The sequence below is a fragment of the Augochlora pura genome, chromosome 7 (assembly GCF_028453695.1).
Source record: "Augochlora pura isolate Apur16 chromosome 7, APUR_v2.2.1, whole genome shotgun sequence".
Classification (NCBI taxonomy): Eukaryota; Metazoa; Arthropoda; class Insecta; order Hymenoptera; family Halictidae; genus Augochlora; species Augochlora pura.
In genome coordinates this window covers 14144932-14161618 of record NC_135778.1, presented here as the reverse complement: position 1 = coordinate 14161618, position 16687 = coordinate 14144932, and the positions used below count along the sequence as shown (strand labels likewise).

General features: G+C 34.1%; 2 protein-coding genes across 2 annotated transcripts in view; one reads left to right on the top strand and one right to left on the bottom strand.

The window, feature by feature from the left end:
- Chd64 (transgelin calponin-3) overlaps positions 1-11160 on the top strand; it is a 15261-nt gene extending 4101 nt beyond the window's left edge. The window contains exons 2-4 of the mRNA XM_078186316.1: positions 9705-9841; positions 9923-10127; positions 10283-11160. Coding sequence (XP_078042442.1) covers positions 9705-9841; positions 9923-10127; positions 10283-10453 — 513 coding nt within the window. The 3' untranslated portion in view covers positions 10454-11160. The remainder of the gene's footprint in view (positions 1-9704; positions 9842-9922; positions 10128-10282) is intronic.
- Positions 11161-11206: 46 nt separating this feature from the next.
- Mrps6 (mitochondrial ribosomal protein S6) lies at positions 11207-12797 on the bottom strand. The gene is made up of 4 exons (XM_078186317.1): positions 12621-12797; positions 12296-12435; positions 11475-11642; positions 11207-11401 (listed from the first exon to the last, which is right to left on the bottom strand). Exons 1-4 carry the CDS (start codon positions 12663-12665, stop codon positions 11305-11307), a joined length of 450 nt encoding a protein of 149 aa, XP_078042443.1. The 5' UTR covers positions 12666-12797; the 3' UTR covers positions 11207-11304.
- Between the last annotated feature and the right edge of the window lie 3890 nt (positions 12798-16687).

Genomic DNA, 16687 nt, shown 5'->3' with positions numbered 1-16687 from the left:
GGAATGTAGGAATGTGGAAATGTAGGAATGTGGAATGTGGAAATGTAGGAATGTAGGAATTAGGAGTGTGGAATGTAGGAATTAGGAGTGTGGAATGTATCGGGCTCTAAAAAAAAGAAGGAATTTGGAAGAAATATCGAAATAATCCAATTTAATTTCAGGAAAAGTATTCTTTTCAAATTATCTTATTGCACCAATTGAATGGTAGGAAAATCAACAGTTGGATCCAATAATATTCTCGGGTCGCTCGAGATACGAGACAGATAGAAATTTATTGCATATTAAGTGGAAAGTTCACGGTTGTTACTCGACCGTGAAATTTGGTCTACCAAGCAATGGTGGGAATTCGCCTCTACTAATTTTAAAGAATGCAAGCCCGCGAATGTGAGATGGCATGTATATCGGGGCTGTTAAAGGTCTTCGTGAACTCAATTATCTTTCTCAGGCTGGAATCTCACGCATTGTTAGCTACCGTGCCTTACACTCTCTATTGTAATCACTACTCCGTGTTACACAACGTTCTTTAACTCTTTTTCATATAAAAATTATTTCCGATATTATTTAACTGGCATATGGTGTTAAAAAAATATACAACGTTCTATATAAAGTTTTATCTCTCCACTTTGTACAATTATCAGAAAAAGTTCGAGATCTTTGCCCTTTGTTTTTTGTTAAATTGTACGTAAAAATTCTAATAAAAATTGAAAAGGAGGATAAATTAAATAGTAACCATGTTACCGCAACTTATTGCTATTTACAGTCTGGACTATACATATAATGGCATGTATTTACAAGCTTCCTTAATATCCTTTTGTCGAGCATTCATATTGCACTCAAGTCTAGTGGATTTTCAAATTCGATTGTCCAGAGAACAAACAAAAAATATGTAGAGACTTTTTGTTTCGTTTGTTTTTGCATGTATCATCGCCGTCTGCGCGCTTGCAACACCCGTTCGGCCACACCCTATGTTTTTCAGTTTCAGTGTTTATACATCGAATTTTTTCCACTCGCAGTGGAAGTTATTTCGAACGCAATGAAACATATTACTTTTACGCGCGATCGAAATATTAGGTATGGAAACTATGAAACGGGCGTCGCAGCTGAGCATAGACTAAACAAAAACGCCCGTTTCATAGTTTCCAACCTAATACCAAGTCCCAAGTAATTAGGAATGATTTGAAATAACGGCGGTTGCGGTATTGTTAGAAAAAACAGTGCTAATTCGCTTCGTAAAAGGTTGTTGCATCAAGTCGTAAATCATCGAGGGGCAAACGATCGATAATTAAAGTCGACTTAACCCGATGCTTGAGTAGGATATGACATAAGGAAGAAGCTATGTCCGAATGACTCACGGAACAAGAGAAAGTTTTCCGAGAACGGATCCGTGCCTTACATTTAACCTTATCGCAATACTTTATTCCGGAGATCGTGAGATGACACGATTATTATATACCCCCCGCTGAACTTGTTGACCAATCAGCGTTTTCCTAAGAATGTTATCGGTGGTTGTACCAGTTTTTAATCCCTTGCCGTACTTTAACGAGTCAGACTGGTAATGGACATTTATAACAATATGCTGTTAGGTATGAATATTCATCAGTTCCTTTAAATAGGAATCAAATTTTATTCTCTCGTCATCAACGTTTAAGCATTCGAGTAGGGTGTAAGCACACAATAAATATAAAATTCCTTTTTCTTCTAAGAAATTAGTGCGACCGAAAATAGTTTAATCATAGTAATCGTAAAGAAAATGGTACGGCAAGGGGTTAAAATTGTTACCCCGAACTTTCTCGTATATTCTCTCACACTGCTCGACGGAATCGACATAATAGGCATTTTTCTCTGTAGCCGGCCGACCAACTGTACCGATTACAATTCCGCACGAGCCACTGCGAAACTTTCGAAAAGAAAATAATGAAGAAGTCGGACGAAGTGAACTGAAATGTTTTTAAACGACTCACTTAACCGGATAAGAGTATTCTATTGTTCCGGTAGAGTAGGCATGCATTCCAAGAGAAAACGCAACTTCCTTGTCCATGTGGAAGTCTGCAATTAGTCATATACCGATGATTCCTTTGGTCGGCGACACTTTAAGTTTTCAAGAAACATCGTGTGTTGTGCATTCGTCGTAACTTTAGGTCGATATTTTCAATGGTCATTCATATTCAAGCCACGAATTTTATAAGTACTTTCTTAATTGATTCGGTTATGTTCAATACAAAAAATAATCGACGACAGTTTGAAGAAATCAGAACGTAGAAATTGAAAACTAGATTCTTTAGTTCTGAATATTATAACAGTATCTTTAACCCTTTGGCTACGGCAGTCTTTGGCACGGCCGTTGTTTTTCGTTAGACATGCAGTTCTGAGGAAGTATATTAAAATATTCGGTATATTGAATTTTATTACATTAAACCAACGTTACTTGAAGTGAACAATAATTTCAAGCTTTTTTTACAATTTATAACGTAAATATTATACAATATATAATTAATCAAATTTAATAATAAACGGGGGCGAAATTTCATCTGGACGCCTATTGGCGCCTACAGTACCGGAAAGTCAACATGTTTCGGACGCCAATAGGCGCCAACAGTAGTCGAAGGGTTAATAATAGACAGTATTTCGGACTATATAAGAAAAATCACAGTTTACGGATAATTTTTGCTGAGTTTTTGTTAATAAAACAGAAACCATATTTCCACACAGAAATCAAGCAAAATGTAGGAACAGAATTCCACGCGCGGCTTGATTTGCTTAACAGAATTATTCCATGACCAGTGTCCTTCGCCTCTATTTCCTGGCCTTGCATGTCAACTAATGATTTGTGTACAAATTCATGTTCGGTCACGCGTAGTTTAGCGACTCGGCAAAATTGCCACCAAGTCGTTGAATCTGTATTATTTTTCCGGGATATTATCAAGTTTCAAATTGCTTACTTTTAAAAATAAATTCCTTAGAAAGCAACAGATTTCTATAATAATTGCTTCATCTGAACAAAAACTATTTCGTAATATAATTACGCACACTTTCCAATCATAAAACCTAAGTTATTCTATTATAGGGCAAGCAAATTATCTATATGAATGCGTGAAATTCTTTTCTATAAAGATAATGCTTGAAAACAGACGCGGTAATGTACCAAATAATTTGTTTATCAATCATTCGGTTGATAATACGAAAGTATCATTACACTTTGGATATTTATTCTTAGAACTACCTCATGAGATTTCCGGTGATCCCATAACAATTTTTAATTCGTCTGTAAATACCTAAATAAATACTAGAACATTGCGGTTATATATATTTGGAAATAATAAACAATGTGATTTTAGAAGGGGTCGCTCTAGGGTCTATTTTTATCGAATGGGTAAAAGGATACCTTTTAAAATTTAAATAGTAGTTACTTCTTCATATTCAAATTTTTCCTGAATTGACTTTTTAAATTTTCCTGTGATGGTTCTAAAATTAATTTGATAGAAATCGATATAGTATATGAAAAATTCGAAAGAATTGTGTTAGTAAGGAAGTTACAATTTATATGAATATGTTCTCATATTTTGTGAAATATCAATATAATATTATTAAATTTAGAAATCCGATGAAACAGATTTCGGTAACTGTTCGTAACGATTGCATAATCGTGACATGTAAGTGACTTCACTCAATTTGTGAAGTTCTACGTGCTAGCGCGAGCCACCGATGCCTTACCTGTTCAGGCTTCATCTCGTTTAGAGGCCCTTATATGGTCGACAGCAACCAACAACCTTCGAGGTAGCTCACAATTGTAAACGTCTTACGTATAAGTGGATAATCCATGCTGAAATATCGTAAGACCTGACAAAGTGGGTCAACGAATTCGTCTTTTTTTCGAACAGGTGTTCACACACGTAAATATTGCTCACTAGATGATGAATTTTTATGCAAATATTGATTTTGACAATACCACACACTCGGACGACGAGACTCGTGTTCATTTGGACACAGAGTGCAAATGTACTTTAAACAATATGTTTAAAAAGATTGTTATATGATCTTGAGCATACCCGGTTATATTTTTGTCAAAAGGTGCGATTTGTATATGAACAAAAATCAGAACAACAGTCTGGTAATTACAAGTTTGAAATTTGGACGATGTTTCTGTATTAATATAATTTAATGATAGATTTTCAAGCTGTACTAATAATAAAAGATGACGACGTTTTTCGGTCAGAAAGCATATGAAGAGATTAGTGATGACCGATCTGCTTCCACAATTATGTTTACTGATTAAGGTCATCGTAATCTATGTTTACTTCGATTACTAACATTGTATAAAAAAATCACCTGCATATAAATTAATACGCGTGCGAAAACGTAATTTCTTCCTGCATGAAAATCGAAGTAAACTAAAGAGAAACTAGTATTATAATAAATTCTATCTTTATAAATGTTAATATTACTGTCAAGTAATTAGTTGAATTTTCAAACGACTTAATAAACTGACAAAAATTGGTGCCACGAACATTTGATAAAACAGTAGTGCAATTCCATTAAGATTGATGAGCTTTCGTGAAATTAAATTATACACGTCGTTGATGAAATTTTGCTATTTTCTATGATCGTAAAACTAATTAAATGTTGTTTCTATTGGTTTCTATTGGCGATTCGAGACTCATGATCAGTAGACATAAATTGGATTAGAGTATAACCCCTTACACTATAGTAACAAGTCAGACTCGTGATAAATATTCAATAAATCTAATAAATATGAATATTATTAATTTCTTCTAAATTCAAATTGAATTCTTTTGTTATCAAAGTCTAGAAACGGAAGTAAATAAAGACAATACAAGAAATAAAAATTATCTGGTCCTATTAAGGAAACTATTAAGGACAAATAAATGCTAATCAACGCAGCGTGAAAGGAGTCGTAGTGCAAGGGGATAAACGAGTCTTCACACTCGGCGTGACGAAAAATAACTCGAACAGCGCATTCGGCGCATACGATTGTTAGAAAGTAGGACGTTGATTAAGTTGATATCAAACGGATCCACAATCCGTGTGATCTTCCTTAAAGGCGATTCACCTTTTAAGGAGCATCGTTAAAGCCAAGATCGTTTCGGGGGCAAATCTTCTGTCATCGAGGCGAGGTTCTGCACCGAAATGGAAACTGGTCGATCGAGGGGGACATTCTTGTTGAACGTAGTTCTCCTTGCATCCGCGATCAAGGTAGATCCATGTAATCCGTGTATGCTCACTTTTTCCATTTCACTTTATGAAACATATACGCAATGATTTCTCTAAACGAGAGTACAGCCAAATATAATTGCTGATTGCGGAATTATTTGTGTTCAATTTTATTATTAGTCTATTGTCAAACCTTCGTGCTTATAATAATATTTTTTATAAGAAGCGTACAAGAACGAAGTATGCAGTAAACAATAAAGGAAACGGTGTAGTAGCGAATTTAGTAAAATAATAACGAAGTAGAAAATAGTAACGAAGAAGATTATAAATCATCATACAGCGAGTCACAGTAAAAATTGCACGTTACATGTAAACAAAAATGTTTCGTCTGTTAATTAGTATTTTGAACAAAATATCGTATAACACTGCTAAAAAATTAGAGATTTTAGATTGTTTTAAAATTTATAGTGACAACGATCAAAAGCACGTGACCGCATGTAACTGGAATGTGACTCCTTTAGAATTGCCCCAAAGTAATAAGTACGTCCCCGCAATTGCTTGATGTGAATTTAAAATTAAAAACTATAGAAAAAAGCCAAAATAAAAACTATTTGAAGAAAGCAAAAGTTCATTTAATATACAACTAAAATTGCCACAGCTGTTCAATGATTTATTATTAAATTCTCACGTATTATTCACAGAATGTAGGAAACAGAAATGTTTCTTTATCACTTGGACATTGTTCAAGTATCGACTAACCTCTGGTAGATAACATTATCATAGAAAAGAGACCCCTAATCAAACTCGCGTATCTGTTACTGATTAATCGATAATAACATCATGTTCGAGCTTTCTCTGAAAAGCTTTTATTTAATTCCAGACTGTTTTATCAGATCTTTAAGAATATGGTAAAATAAAGCGAGTTATTAATGTTGCATCCAATGAATCGCCGCTCGTCGTTCAAACAGAAAAATTGATTAGCCGACTTTTAATTGTGCGGCCAATAAATTGATGTAATTCGACACAGTGCGATGAAGGTAACGTTTTCGTTGGCCGGCGAAGTGGTAATTCCTTCAATTCGCCTCGTGGTTCGTCGATGCCAGGCCTCTGACCCAGTTTACATGACCGTGAACGAGAGAACGTGCCCATTAATAGCGTCATCGTTGCAAGTGCTAGAGCGCAAAGCGATCCTTTAATTGCAAACACTTGCCCCAGCAACTTTTCTGACGCACTCGAATCTCGTCCGTGTCCAAACAATCTACGACAATCTACACCGTTGCTCCAGCAGAAGATTTTTCTGTAGAATCAATTATTCACTTGCTGCAAGTTACGCAACAAAAAGGATCGGGATGAAGTTCTGATTCTCTTTAATAAGTTAACAGTGGTTGGTACTGATTGCTATCGCGAAATCCGAGGAGGTACAAAAATATGAGGGTTGATTTTTTTTAAATCTTTAGTTTTACGTGATTGTGGCAGTAATTTTATTAACCTTTTGCACTCAAGACTGTTCTAATATTAAAACGAAGACGTTTGTTTCAACGTATTGTATTTTATTTTTATGAGAATATTTTTATTTGATATGTTTGAGATCGAACGTGTATGCTTATAGAAGACTTGTATTGTTTGACAATTTGTCGATTCCAAAGAAATTTAATAACATGAAAATTCTTTCAATAATAGTGTAGCAATTTCTAGCGTCGCCTCGGAGACGCCAATCGAGTTCAAAGGGTTAAAACTGAGGCTACAGAACAACATTAAACCAATCTTAAACGACAACCTAAAGAGCCCCAAAACAATCAATAATTTACTCAAATATTTAAAAGAAATCAAAATGTACAATGAACTGTAATCTCTTTATGTCGTTAATAACCCACCAGTGGTTGATGCGACAATAAATAACTAATTAAAAAAAAAATATTATGTAATATTTTGTAATTTTAAAATTTTTAAAAATAGTAGAATTACCAATCTAATTACTTCGCGAATGCAGGCACTTCTTCGCATTCTTTCGTCTCTATAACATGCTCTGACAAGTTATTACAAATTTTGTAAATTACGTTATTTTCTTGTGACCTCCTAGGAATTTAGCGTCTGTATTTGTTTAAAATAGACACGCGCGTGGATAGATGCGTTAGAATGATAAAGGATAACAGTCTTCACGAACGTCCGCCAAGAGAAATGAGAAAAAGCCGTACGGGTGAGGGTTTCGTGTATCCTAGCATAATTTCAAACACAATGGGACCCGCCACACCTTTCGAACTTTCGAAGCTCGTTCGAGAAGAATGGTATGCATTGGTATCTCGAATAGGTGGACGTCGCACCCCAACCGAAACTTCTCGTGTTCTTTTCCCGCTCTTTGTGAAATCAAGGCACGATCTTCTTGGAATTTAATATCGGGATAATTATTGTCTACGAAAAGGAATTCTATCCTATGTTCTCCTATCTAGACGTATAATGATCGATATACCTCATGTCTATATCGGTAGACACTCGTATTATTTTAAATAAACACTGTGGATCCTTGATGCATTGCCTACAGGTTGTTACAAATATGTGAACATAATTGAACAGTGTATAAAACAATATAGATGTACACGAAATTTGTAGCGATTTCACCGCAAGATGTTACATAATTTTAGGAAATTGAATATATATAAATAAAATATTGTATATAAATAGAATATATATATATATAATTTCAGGAATTACAAATTTTATTAAACTCGTAATTTACTGAAAAAAGGTAGCGATCTCTAAAGCGCGTTGAAACAAATAGTCGACTTCGTTGGTTGCTAATGTCAAATAATTGAGTCATAGAAGGTTGCACAACGATCCTCGGAGCGATTCTAAGCCGATATTTATCTGTTCGATTTTATCAGTACGATTCGAAAATATTTTCCATGTCTACGCATTGGCATGCGATCGCGGTCTTTTTGCTGTTAATGAAATTATCGTATGCTTACTTAATATCTATATATAGAGTTTGCGCTCTCGTTACACATAATATGTTCGTATCACAGAGATAATAAATGCTGGTCAAAAAATTCAAGCCTTATCGCCGAATGTAAAAAAGTATTTTGTTAAAAAACTGCAACGTGTTGTGTAGATGTTCAAGGATGTTCATTCTTGTTTTTACGGTACGCGCATTAATTGTGGGAACAGTGAAACTCGTAAAAAAATACAAACGAAGCGGATCATATTGTTAAGATATTAAAACTGAATTGCAATAACAGTTGTACTACCTGAGTTTTATTTATAACTTGAAAATTGCGTTCTCCAGACTCATAATCAGATTTGTAAATTTTTTTTAATATGCTAGAGGAAAAGAGGTGTACTACATTTTTCAATTTATTTTCGAGCAAGCTCATAATTGTCATTTTAATAAAAATACTGTCTTCAGTCAACTACATATTCATGCTTCGAAAAAATTGAGTTTATTTTGAGCCTATAACAGGTACTATTATGTAATTAGATATAAAGGTAACGCAACTTGGAATCATTCGATTTCCAACCGGAGATATTTTTCTGAAACCGTTAGAGAACACAGCGAGTTATTCTAATTTCACGATCGGGACCCTGGACGTTTTACGCCGCGGAACACATCGCGATCGAGGCACCGTATGGCTAACGGAATATGCATGCTGCATCAAGATGAATACGACGGTCCAAGCTTACAAACCTTTCCTTTTTAGGCAGCCTTATACGTGAATAACTGCGTGCCCATTGCGCGTTCTCTACCGGTCTTCCAGATACGATCTTTGTCAATACGGAGTTTAAACGACTGGGCTACCGCAAATATCGCTTAGCCGGGAATTCGAATCAGTGAAAGAAAAATTTCTAACTGTAGCGTTTCTGTGCTTTAATATTCAAAATTATAATGAAAATAAATCACCAAATATTACGTACAGCAACATATAAAATGAAAGCAAAGTTATGAATAGACTAAATTTTACCGTGGCTTGAAACACGAAGAAAGGAAAGGCGGAAAGTATAAGAAGTCGTCTCACTTTTTAAATCTTCCTAGTGTAGGTGGAAACGAGTTCTTTAAGCGGCACAGAAAAACTTTCTCCGAAACGATGTTCGCGTTTACGAGAAGAATTTGTGGGCCGTGTCGAAGAAACAACGGGCGATGTGTTCAAACACATTGGGTCAGTGACTCTACGGCAACACTCGTTTCGCAGACCCTACAGGATGTGTTACTTAGATCACTGGCACGTCGTATAATTAATAACAAGCAGTGATAGAGGCTCGTGCCCCACTGAATTTAAAAGATTAATGGAAATCTCATAAATCCATCGACAAATAAACTGCGAAATTAATAATCGGTCTCGCGAGAGATCAATAGATTTAGGTACACTTTATGAATCGTTTCAGGCTCTATTAAAGCTAACAATGAAAACAATTTCCGTAATTCATTAAATATAACTGATTTGTATTTACGTTTCAATATTTCAAAATGTGACAACGTGATTTCCAACGAATATCGAATGTTAATGAATGCGGTGATTAAAGTTCTTAAATGGATTCTGTTGCAGATAAACAGCAAATACAGCGAGGAACTGGCGCAGGAATGTCTGGAATGGATCAAGACGATCACCGGTGAAAATATAAACACTAACGGGGACATGGACAACTTCTACGAAACCCTGAAGGACGGGATCCTTCTTTGCCAGTATTTACACCTCATAAAAACAACGTTGAACAAGTAAGCAACATGCGTTTTATAATAGTAACATTCGTTCTCATTTTTCAGATTGGTGAACGATATCAAGGAAGGCTCGGTGAAAAAAATTAATAAAACCAGTCTCGCATTTAAGTGTATGGAAAACATAAATGCATTCCTTGAAGCTGTGAGAGGATTGGGAGTCCCGGCTCAAGAGACATTCCAGACTGTTGATCTCTGGGAGAGACAAAATCTCAACTCCGTTGTAATTTGTTTACAGTCTCTTGGTAGAAAGGTAAGATCCCCTTGTATTGATAGAGAAAGTAAAATATATTGATTAAATGATTTTAATAATAAAAATACGTTAGTGATTTTTATAGAGCATCAATTACTATAGTCATCTACTATAAAAGACTGTTTTACTTATGTATTTTTAAATTTTATTTACAGGCCGGTAACTTTGGTAAACCAAGTATCGGACCAAAAGAAGCAGACAAAAATGTTCGTAATTTTACTGAGGAACAATTAAGGGCTGGTCAAGGTGTCATCAGTTTACAGTATGGTAGTAACAAAGGTGCTAATCAGAGTGGCATTAACTTTGGAAACACTAGACACATGTAAAAACATTCGTTGTATTGTTCAAAATATCCCACAAAATCACTCGCCTCTCTATTTTATTTTCATGATGTGTTAGACTTATAGGCAATGTTTGTCGTACAACAATCTTTCTTGTTGTGGTCCAAATTACTCTACAGAGCGCACAAAAATGTGGCTGTGCGTGAACGATGTACCAGATGACTTTGTATGCATTTATAGTAGGAGGCAGTATAATACAATACGTACCCAGGGATACGTTATAAGATTTTATCTAATGTTTTGGTGAAATGAGCAATTTTAATGTTACCGGACTATGCTCACATTCTCAAATTAAAATATATATCTCGAACAGTAATGTGTATACTGTTGATGAGTCGTGAAAAAAGATAAATATGTGATTTATTATACAAGAAAGAATGAATTTCTTTGCAAATGTGAGAGAATAAAGTTACATTCTGCCACTATTAAAGATTGGACACAGTGGCTCCATATTTGTTAAATATTCCATATAGATTATAAAACAGAGACGTTGGTGCAGTTAACTGCTCTGTTACTGTTACTGTAAAATCCTTTACGAGTTACAGTGTAACCAAATTATACTTTAAAAATTCCTGTTGCATGTGAGATGAAAACTATTATAATTATTGTATAATGATAAATGATATATAATTATATTAAGTATTTTGTACAAATATTTTTTGATGATTATAAAAATAATTTTTCATAATGTATTAATGATGAGTTAATAAACCAACCCACAAAGAGATATATAGTATAAGTTTTCATTTCTTCTTCAAATTATTTATAAATGCTTTATTTCTAAGCCATATATACAAAGTCTAATGACATCCACTGTAGAACAATGAACAAATTATTTATCTTAAGAAAGGGTAGTAATCCAAACCAGAATTGTATTTAAAGGTATTTGTTTTGACTCTTTTCCCAGTTTCCAATAACTTCTGTACGCTTGCTCTGAAAAAATCATGAAATAGTCAATTCATATTCATTATCTGCAACTTGTTATGTATTGCAATTAAATAATTACCTGTAAGCTGGAGGTAATAGCTCTTCTTCTAGTGTACACACATGTTTTGGTGGTGTGGATGGATTAGGTTTATATATGTTTGTTCTAATTATATCTAAGTCTCTTTTATATTCATCTACTAGATTGTGCATCATAATAGGTGGAATATCAAAACAGAAAAGGTAATGTCTGTAAACAATATGCAACAGATTATAATTTCAAATTTTTACTAGTCGACTAGAAAAGTAAGTAAAATTAATATTTTGGCTGCTGTAAACAACTACAAAATTAGTTGCAATTATTAAGCCAATCTAACAATCAACAAACATTTTGTATACAGAATCGGTGAAAAATCATGGCGCAAGTGGCCAAAGGATGATTCTACATGCAAAAATAAGTTGAATGTATTAACACTTGGACTGCGGGCAATGTACTTCTACGTTTTTCGCAGTCTGTCACTGGAGCACGGGCCACGTAACAATATGTATTTAGTAGATTTGTGGTGGATAGCGGGTATTGTATAGTTACAATGCAATTATATACAATGTCACACATTCTAGTCATGTATGTGGGACATCACATGTGTGTTGTTGCATTATTGCTACGCTGAACGTGCAAGTTGACGGTGAAATATATCCGCAGTCCAAGTGTTAAGCTAATATAGAAACGCTATAAAAGATTACTTACTAACTAAAGTAAGATATGATAATGTAATTCACAATTTCATAGAATATATGACCATTGCACTTTCCTTCCGGAATGCATCTATGTCATTGTTAAAACGTACAAAACTTACCTGGCATATAAATTGTCAATATCCTACTAATAAAACATAAGCTTACCCAGCTTCTCTGTGAACTTTGCCATGGATACTTGTTTTACATGGAAGCTGTTTGTCTCCCCAGTATTCAATTTTTCTAATAAAGCCACCTGTTTGAAATATGGCATTCGCAATTCTCTTTAAGGTATCTACAGTTTCGGGCTGTAAACAAAATAATAATATAATTGATGTATCTCAATTCATTGTAGTATATAATCACTGTCATTGGCTTGAAATAAGAATTGTATTAATTTTTAGTAAATAACCATAAAATGTAATGTAACAAATTGTAAGTCGGATACATCTCTTATAGCATAATCATGCAAACTGACAATTTATTGATATACCTTTCGCATAATACGCAACAATACTGGCATTTCATAAGTAGGCATATTGTGTATTTTTTTTAATTCTTCCAAAACAATGAAATATATATTTGTATCAAACTACATGTACGTACACTTTAAAAACCAATTACAGTAATAATAACCTACTCCTGCACGTTTTTTGCTTTCTAAGTTGGTATGCACATCCCCATTATTTTACTACGCATCCAATCAGCAGTGTATCTTGTTTGAGCAGTGGCTCATCAGCCAATCAGAGCAAAGAAGAATTATTTATCGAACTTTACTCACGAATCAAGCTGCGACCTGGAGAATTCCATAAGCAAACTCCATTACTGTAAAATCTTAGACTATATAATGTATATACAGTAATGGCTCAGCTCAATCCGTTGACGACGACCCACACAGAAATTTTCTTTACTTTGGTTGGATGGCAATTTAATGGTGAAACAGTGTCACCTTCCCAGTTAATAAAAAAGTAGAAAAACAGTGAGTGAGTAAGAGAGTATGAAATCAGTCCAACTATATGTGAAACAAGTCATACCTGTCCTAAAACTTCCCTAAAAGTGCCCTAAAACTACCCTAGTAGCTGCCACGTTTTGTGTCTTCTTGTTTCTCAACAGCTTGAGATCTATTGAACTGGATTTGACCACTACGTTTCGCAAATACGTTTTTGAGAATCCCATGCGGTAACAGACTTTTTTATTTAGAGCTTTCTTTAAAAATAAAATTTCGCGCTGCGTGACTCTGATGGCGAGCCAACCGAATGAATGCAAGAAAAGAGTTAAGACTGCAATCACGATAAAGTGAGACAAGATACATCGTTCGTTGATATGACTTGTTCTTCATAACATGTAATTGCACTGATTTTCATGCTCTCTTGCTCACTTGCCGTTTTTTTTTCTTTAACTGTAAGGGTAGCACTGTCTTACCAGTAAATCGCCAATCAAAGTAAAGAAAATTCTACATTAACCCTTCCTAACAGATCGAGCTGCGGTCTGGAAGTGTGTATGGGTAGGGAATCTTGTACTGCATATGTTTTGTCCATGGCATGAATTTTCGATAACTTGGCTTGAGTTCGTAAACTATAGCAGTAATACTGAATCTCATGATCCTGATTCAACTGACTAACACATACTAACAAATTCACCGTAACAGGCGCGTATGAGAAACGAGAATAAATTAATCTAGATTACTATTGCCAATAAATGTATGTGAGGTTTTTAGCATCCCTAACACTTACGACATAAATGAGTCAAATTTTTTACCTTTTTTTCTTCAATGTAATGAACATATTAGTGAATTGGGAGATACTAAAAAAAATGTGTGAAAGATTTTCCATACATTCTTCTAGTAACATCCTTATTCAATGTTTCCTCGACTTCTTCCGACTATCTCCCTACGGATAACAATGTATTTTTAATAATTTCAACACTAGGGATTAATAACTTCAAATGCACAAGTACAACAATGTAAATATGTAGAGTGAAGAAGAGTAAATAGAAAATAATTTATAATTTATTTGTCCCGGATTGGTACAACATTCTTAATTCCAGGAATTGAATTTCAAACCTTCAAACCTTAAAAATTATAATATACACAATAACAGAAATAATAGCTTCGAAGAATTCTTCTAGATGTAGTCAAATTATTTTTCATACATGTATACTACAAATATACAGTTCGCGAAATTTAAAGTTACGTTACAGCTAATTTTCACAGAAATCAAAGAACTAACCCAAAACTATAGAATAGTAGTTTTATTTTTATCAATACATACATACCAACAATTTACTAATTATAAACGGCAAAAAAATATAGTAATGTCTCGTTGAATGTCACATTGTTGCTCTACTGTGAATGACGTCATACTATTGCTACGGCCCTGTAATTTATCGATTTGCTCTCTACGCCGATACTGTGGTCGACGGAGTCGGTGAACACGTGTGCTGTAGTCCGCGCCACGGCTTCTTTGACTCGATTCCCGAAAAGCAAAACATAATCCAATAACATAACCTTTTTAAGGTTAACATTTTAAAACTAAATTTTTTTAACATATTACTGATAGCTGTTTTTATTAAAATGAGACTAAACATGATATAGTTTGAACAAATATTTCTGATTAAATAAAATCAAACACGATATAATTTCGACTACTGTATATGTAAGAAAAATGTATGCAACTATATAATAAAAATACATTGTTATGCGTATTAGTAATAACTATACATTAAAAATCTTCATTAATATTATGAATAATTATGCATATACTAATTAAATAAGTATAAAATTATATTTTACATCAAATTGTTTTATTGTGTATCATTCTTGCAATCGTCTAACATTGTGGCCTTCCATGATGGTCTTCTTCGATTTCCTAATCACAAATAATGTAAAAAAAATTAATTCATAAATGATTCATATTCGAATTAGCTGCAAATGTTTACCATTGTATGAATTCTTACTTTCTTATCTAATTCTCCTTGCCTAAGAAAAATATTTTCAATCCTTGTACCATACATTGTATGCAAGCTGGTGCTTTTGTAGTGTAAAATGACAATCTTTCAAATAATACACGTAATTCATTGTTTCCAATTTCATTGTTGCTCGCTTCGTAAAACATTTCTTGGGGTTCTTCTTGAAGTTCTGGCGTTTCTTCTTTTATTTCTATTTCTTCGTCTATTCTTTCTGCTGCCTCACAGTTTAATAAGAATTCTGTAACGTGTGCAGGGGTGCATTTTTCTCCTGTGATCTCACTTATCATACCTTGCCAATCAGGTTCAACCTCTCTTGTTCGCGGCTTAATTGAACGACTAGCAGGATTAATAATTTTATTCGATGCATTTTTAATGTCTCTATGCGTAATTTCCGACCAAGATTCGGATAAAATGTCAATGCAGTTTTTGATTGTGTAATCTGTATAAAATTCATTTATTCCTCCATCGTACGTTAAAACACGCTGCAAGAGCTTGTGACGGAAAAGTTTCTTTGTTTTCTCCACGATTCCTTCTTGATTCATCGGTGGAGAATTACAAGATTTTGTCGGTGAATACATAATTTTAAAATCTTCTTCATGCAGTGGAATATTATGGGCTTCGGAATTACTTAATAATAGGATTACTTTCCCCCCTATTTGTTTTTCCTCATGATATTGTTTAACAGATGGTTTGAAATGATTTTCAAACCAATCTAAAAATAATGTTTTGTCCATCCATGCTTTCGCCTGCGATTTAAAAATGACAGGTAACGAAACTTCATGCTTCAAAGCTCTCGGATTCTTATACTTGTAAATTACAAGAGGCATAATCTTATGCGTGCCTAACGCATTTGAACATAAGCCAATTGTAATTCTAGCTTTTTTTCTCGACCTATGTCCATTAAGATTTTTTTCTTCTTCTTCAGTCAGCGTTTTTGTCGGAAGAGCATTCCAAACGAGTCCACTTTCGTCCAAATTGTAAACATTTTCTAAGTTTATATTTTCATCTTCCATTACTTTTTTTAAATTAATTAGAAAAGTATCCTCATCAGCACTGGCTTTCTCATCGTACATCTTTAGTAAACGTATGCCATTGCGTTTTTTAAATTTTGATAACCAGCCTCGACTAACTTTAAATCGCGAACACGACGGCAAATTTTCTTTTATTTGCGACGCCTTTTCTAACAAGATGGCATCGGTTATATGATCACCAAGTGCTTTTCTTTGTTGGAACCATGACAATAATTCTGTATCTATTTCGTTATACTGTGGTTTTACTAGTCTTCGTCGTTTGAGCTCGTATTTACTTTTATCAGCAAACGCATTAATGTTCTTAGTAGCTTTTATAATGCGATGGATCGTTCTAATGTTAACGCCGTATTTTCTTCCAACTTGTGCAGGCGATAATCTTGTTTCTCGAAGTTCCTTCAAGACATTCAAGCGCTGCTGCATGTTTAATAGAGTATATTTTTTTCGATGCGGTGCCATAATGTTAATATCAAAGATGCGTGTATGTATTTAGAAATAAAACGATTAAAAAGAACAACACTAATTGCCACAGTTTATATATCACTAATTATTAGTATCGCCGAAC

What these genes read in the sequence shown, in the direction of transcription:
- Mrps6 (XM_078186317.1), bottom strand. Translation starts at nt 12,665, where the DNA reads ATGCCTACTTATGAAATGCCAGTATTGTTGCGTATTATGCGAAAG. An exon ending in TGTTGCGTATTATGCGAAAG is followed by an intron (nt 12,436 to 12,620) that starts GTATATCAATAA and finishes TTTTGTTTACAG; the next exon opens with CCCGAAACTGTAGATACCTT. An exon ending in CTATTACCTCCAGCTTACAG is followed by an intron (nt 11,402 to 11,474) that starts GTAATTATTTAA and finishes TGATTTTTTCAG; the next exon opens with AGCAAGCGTACAGAAGTTAT.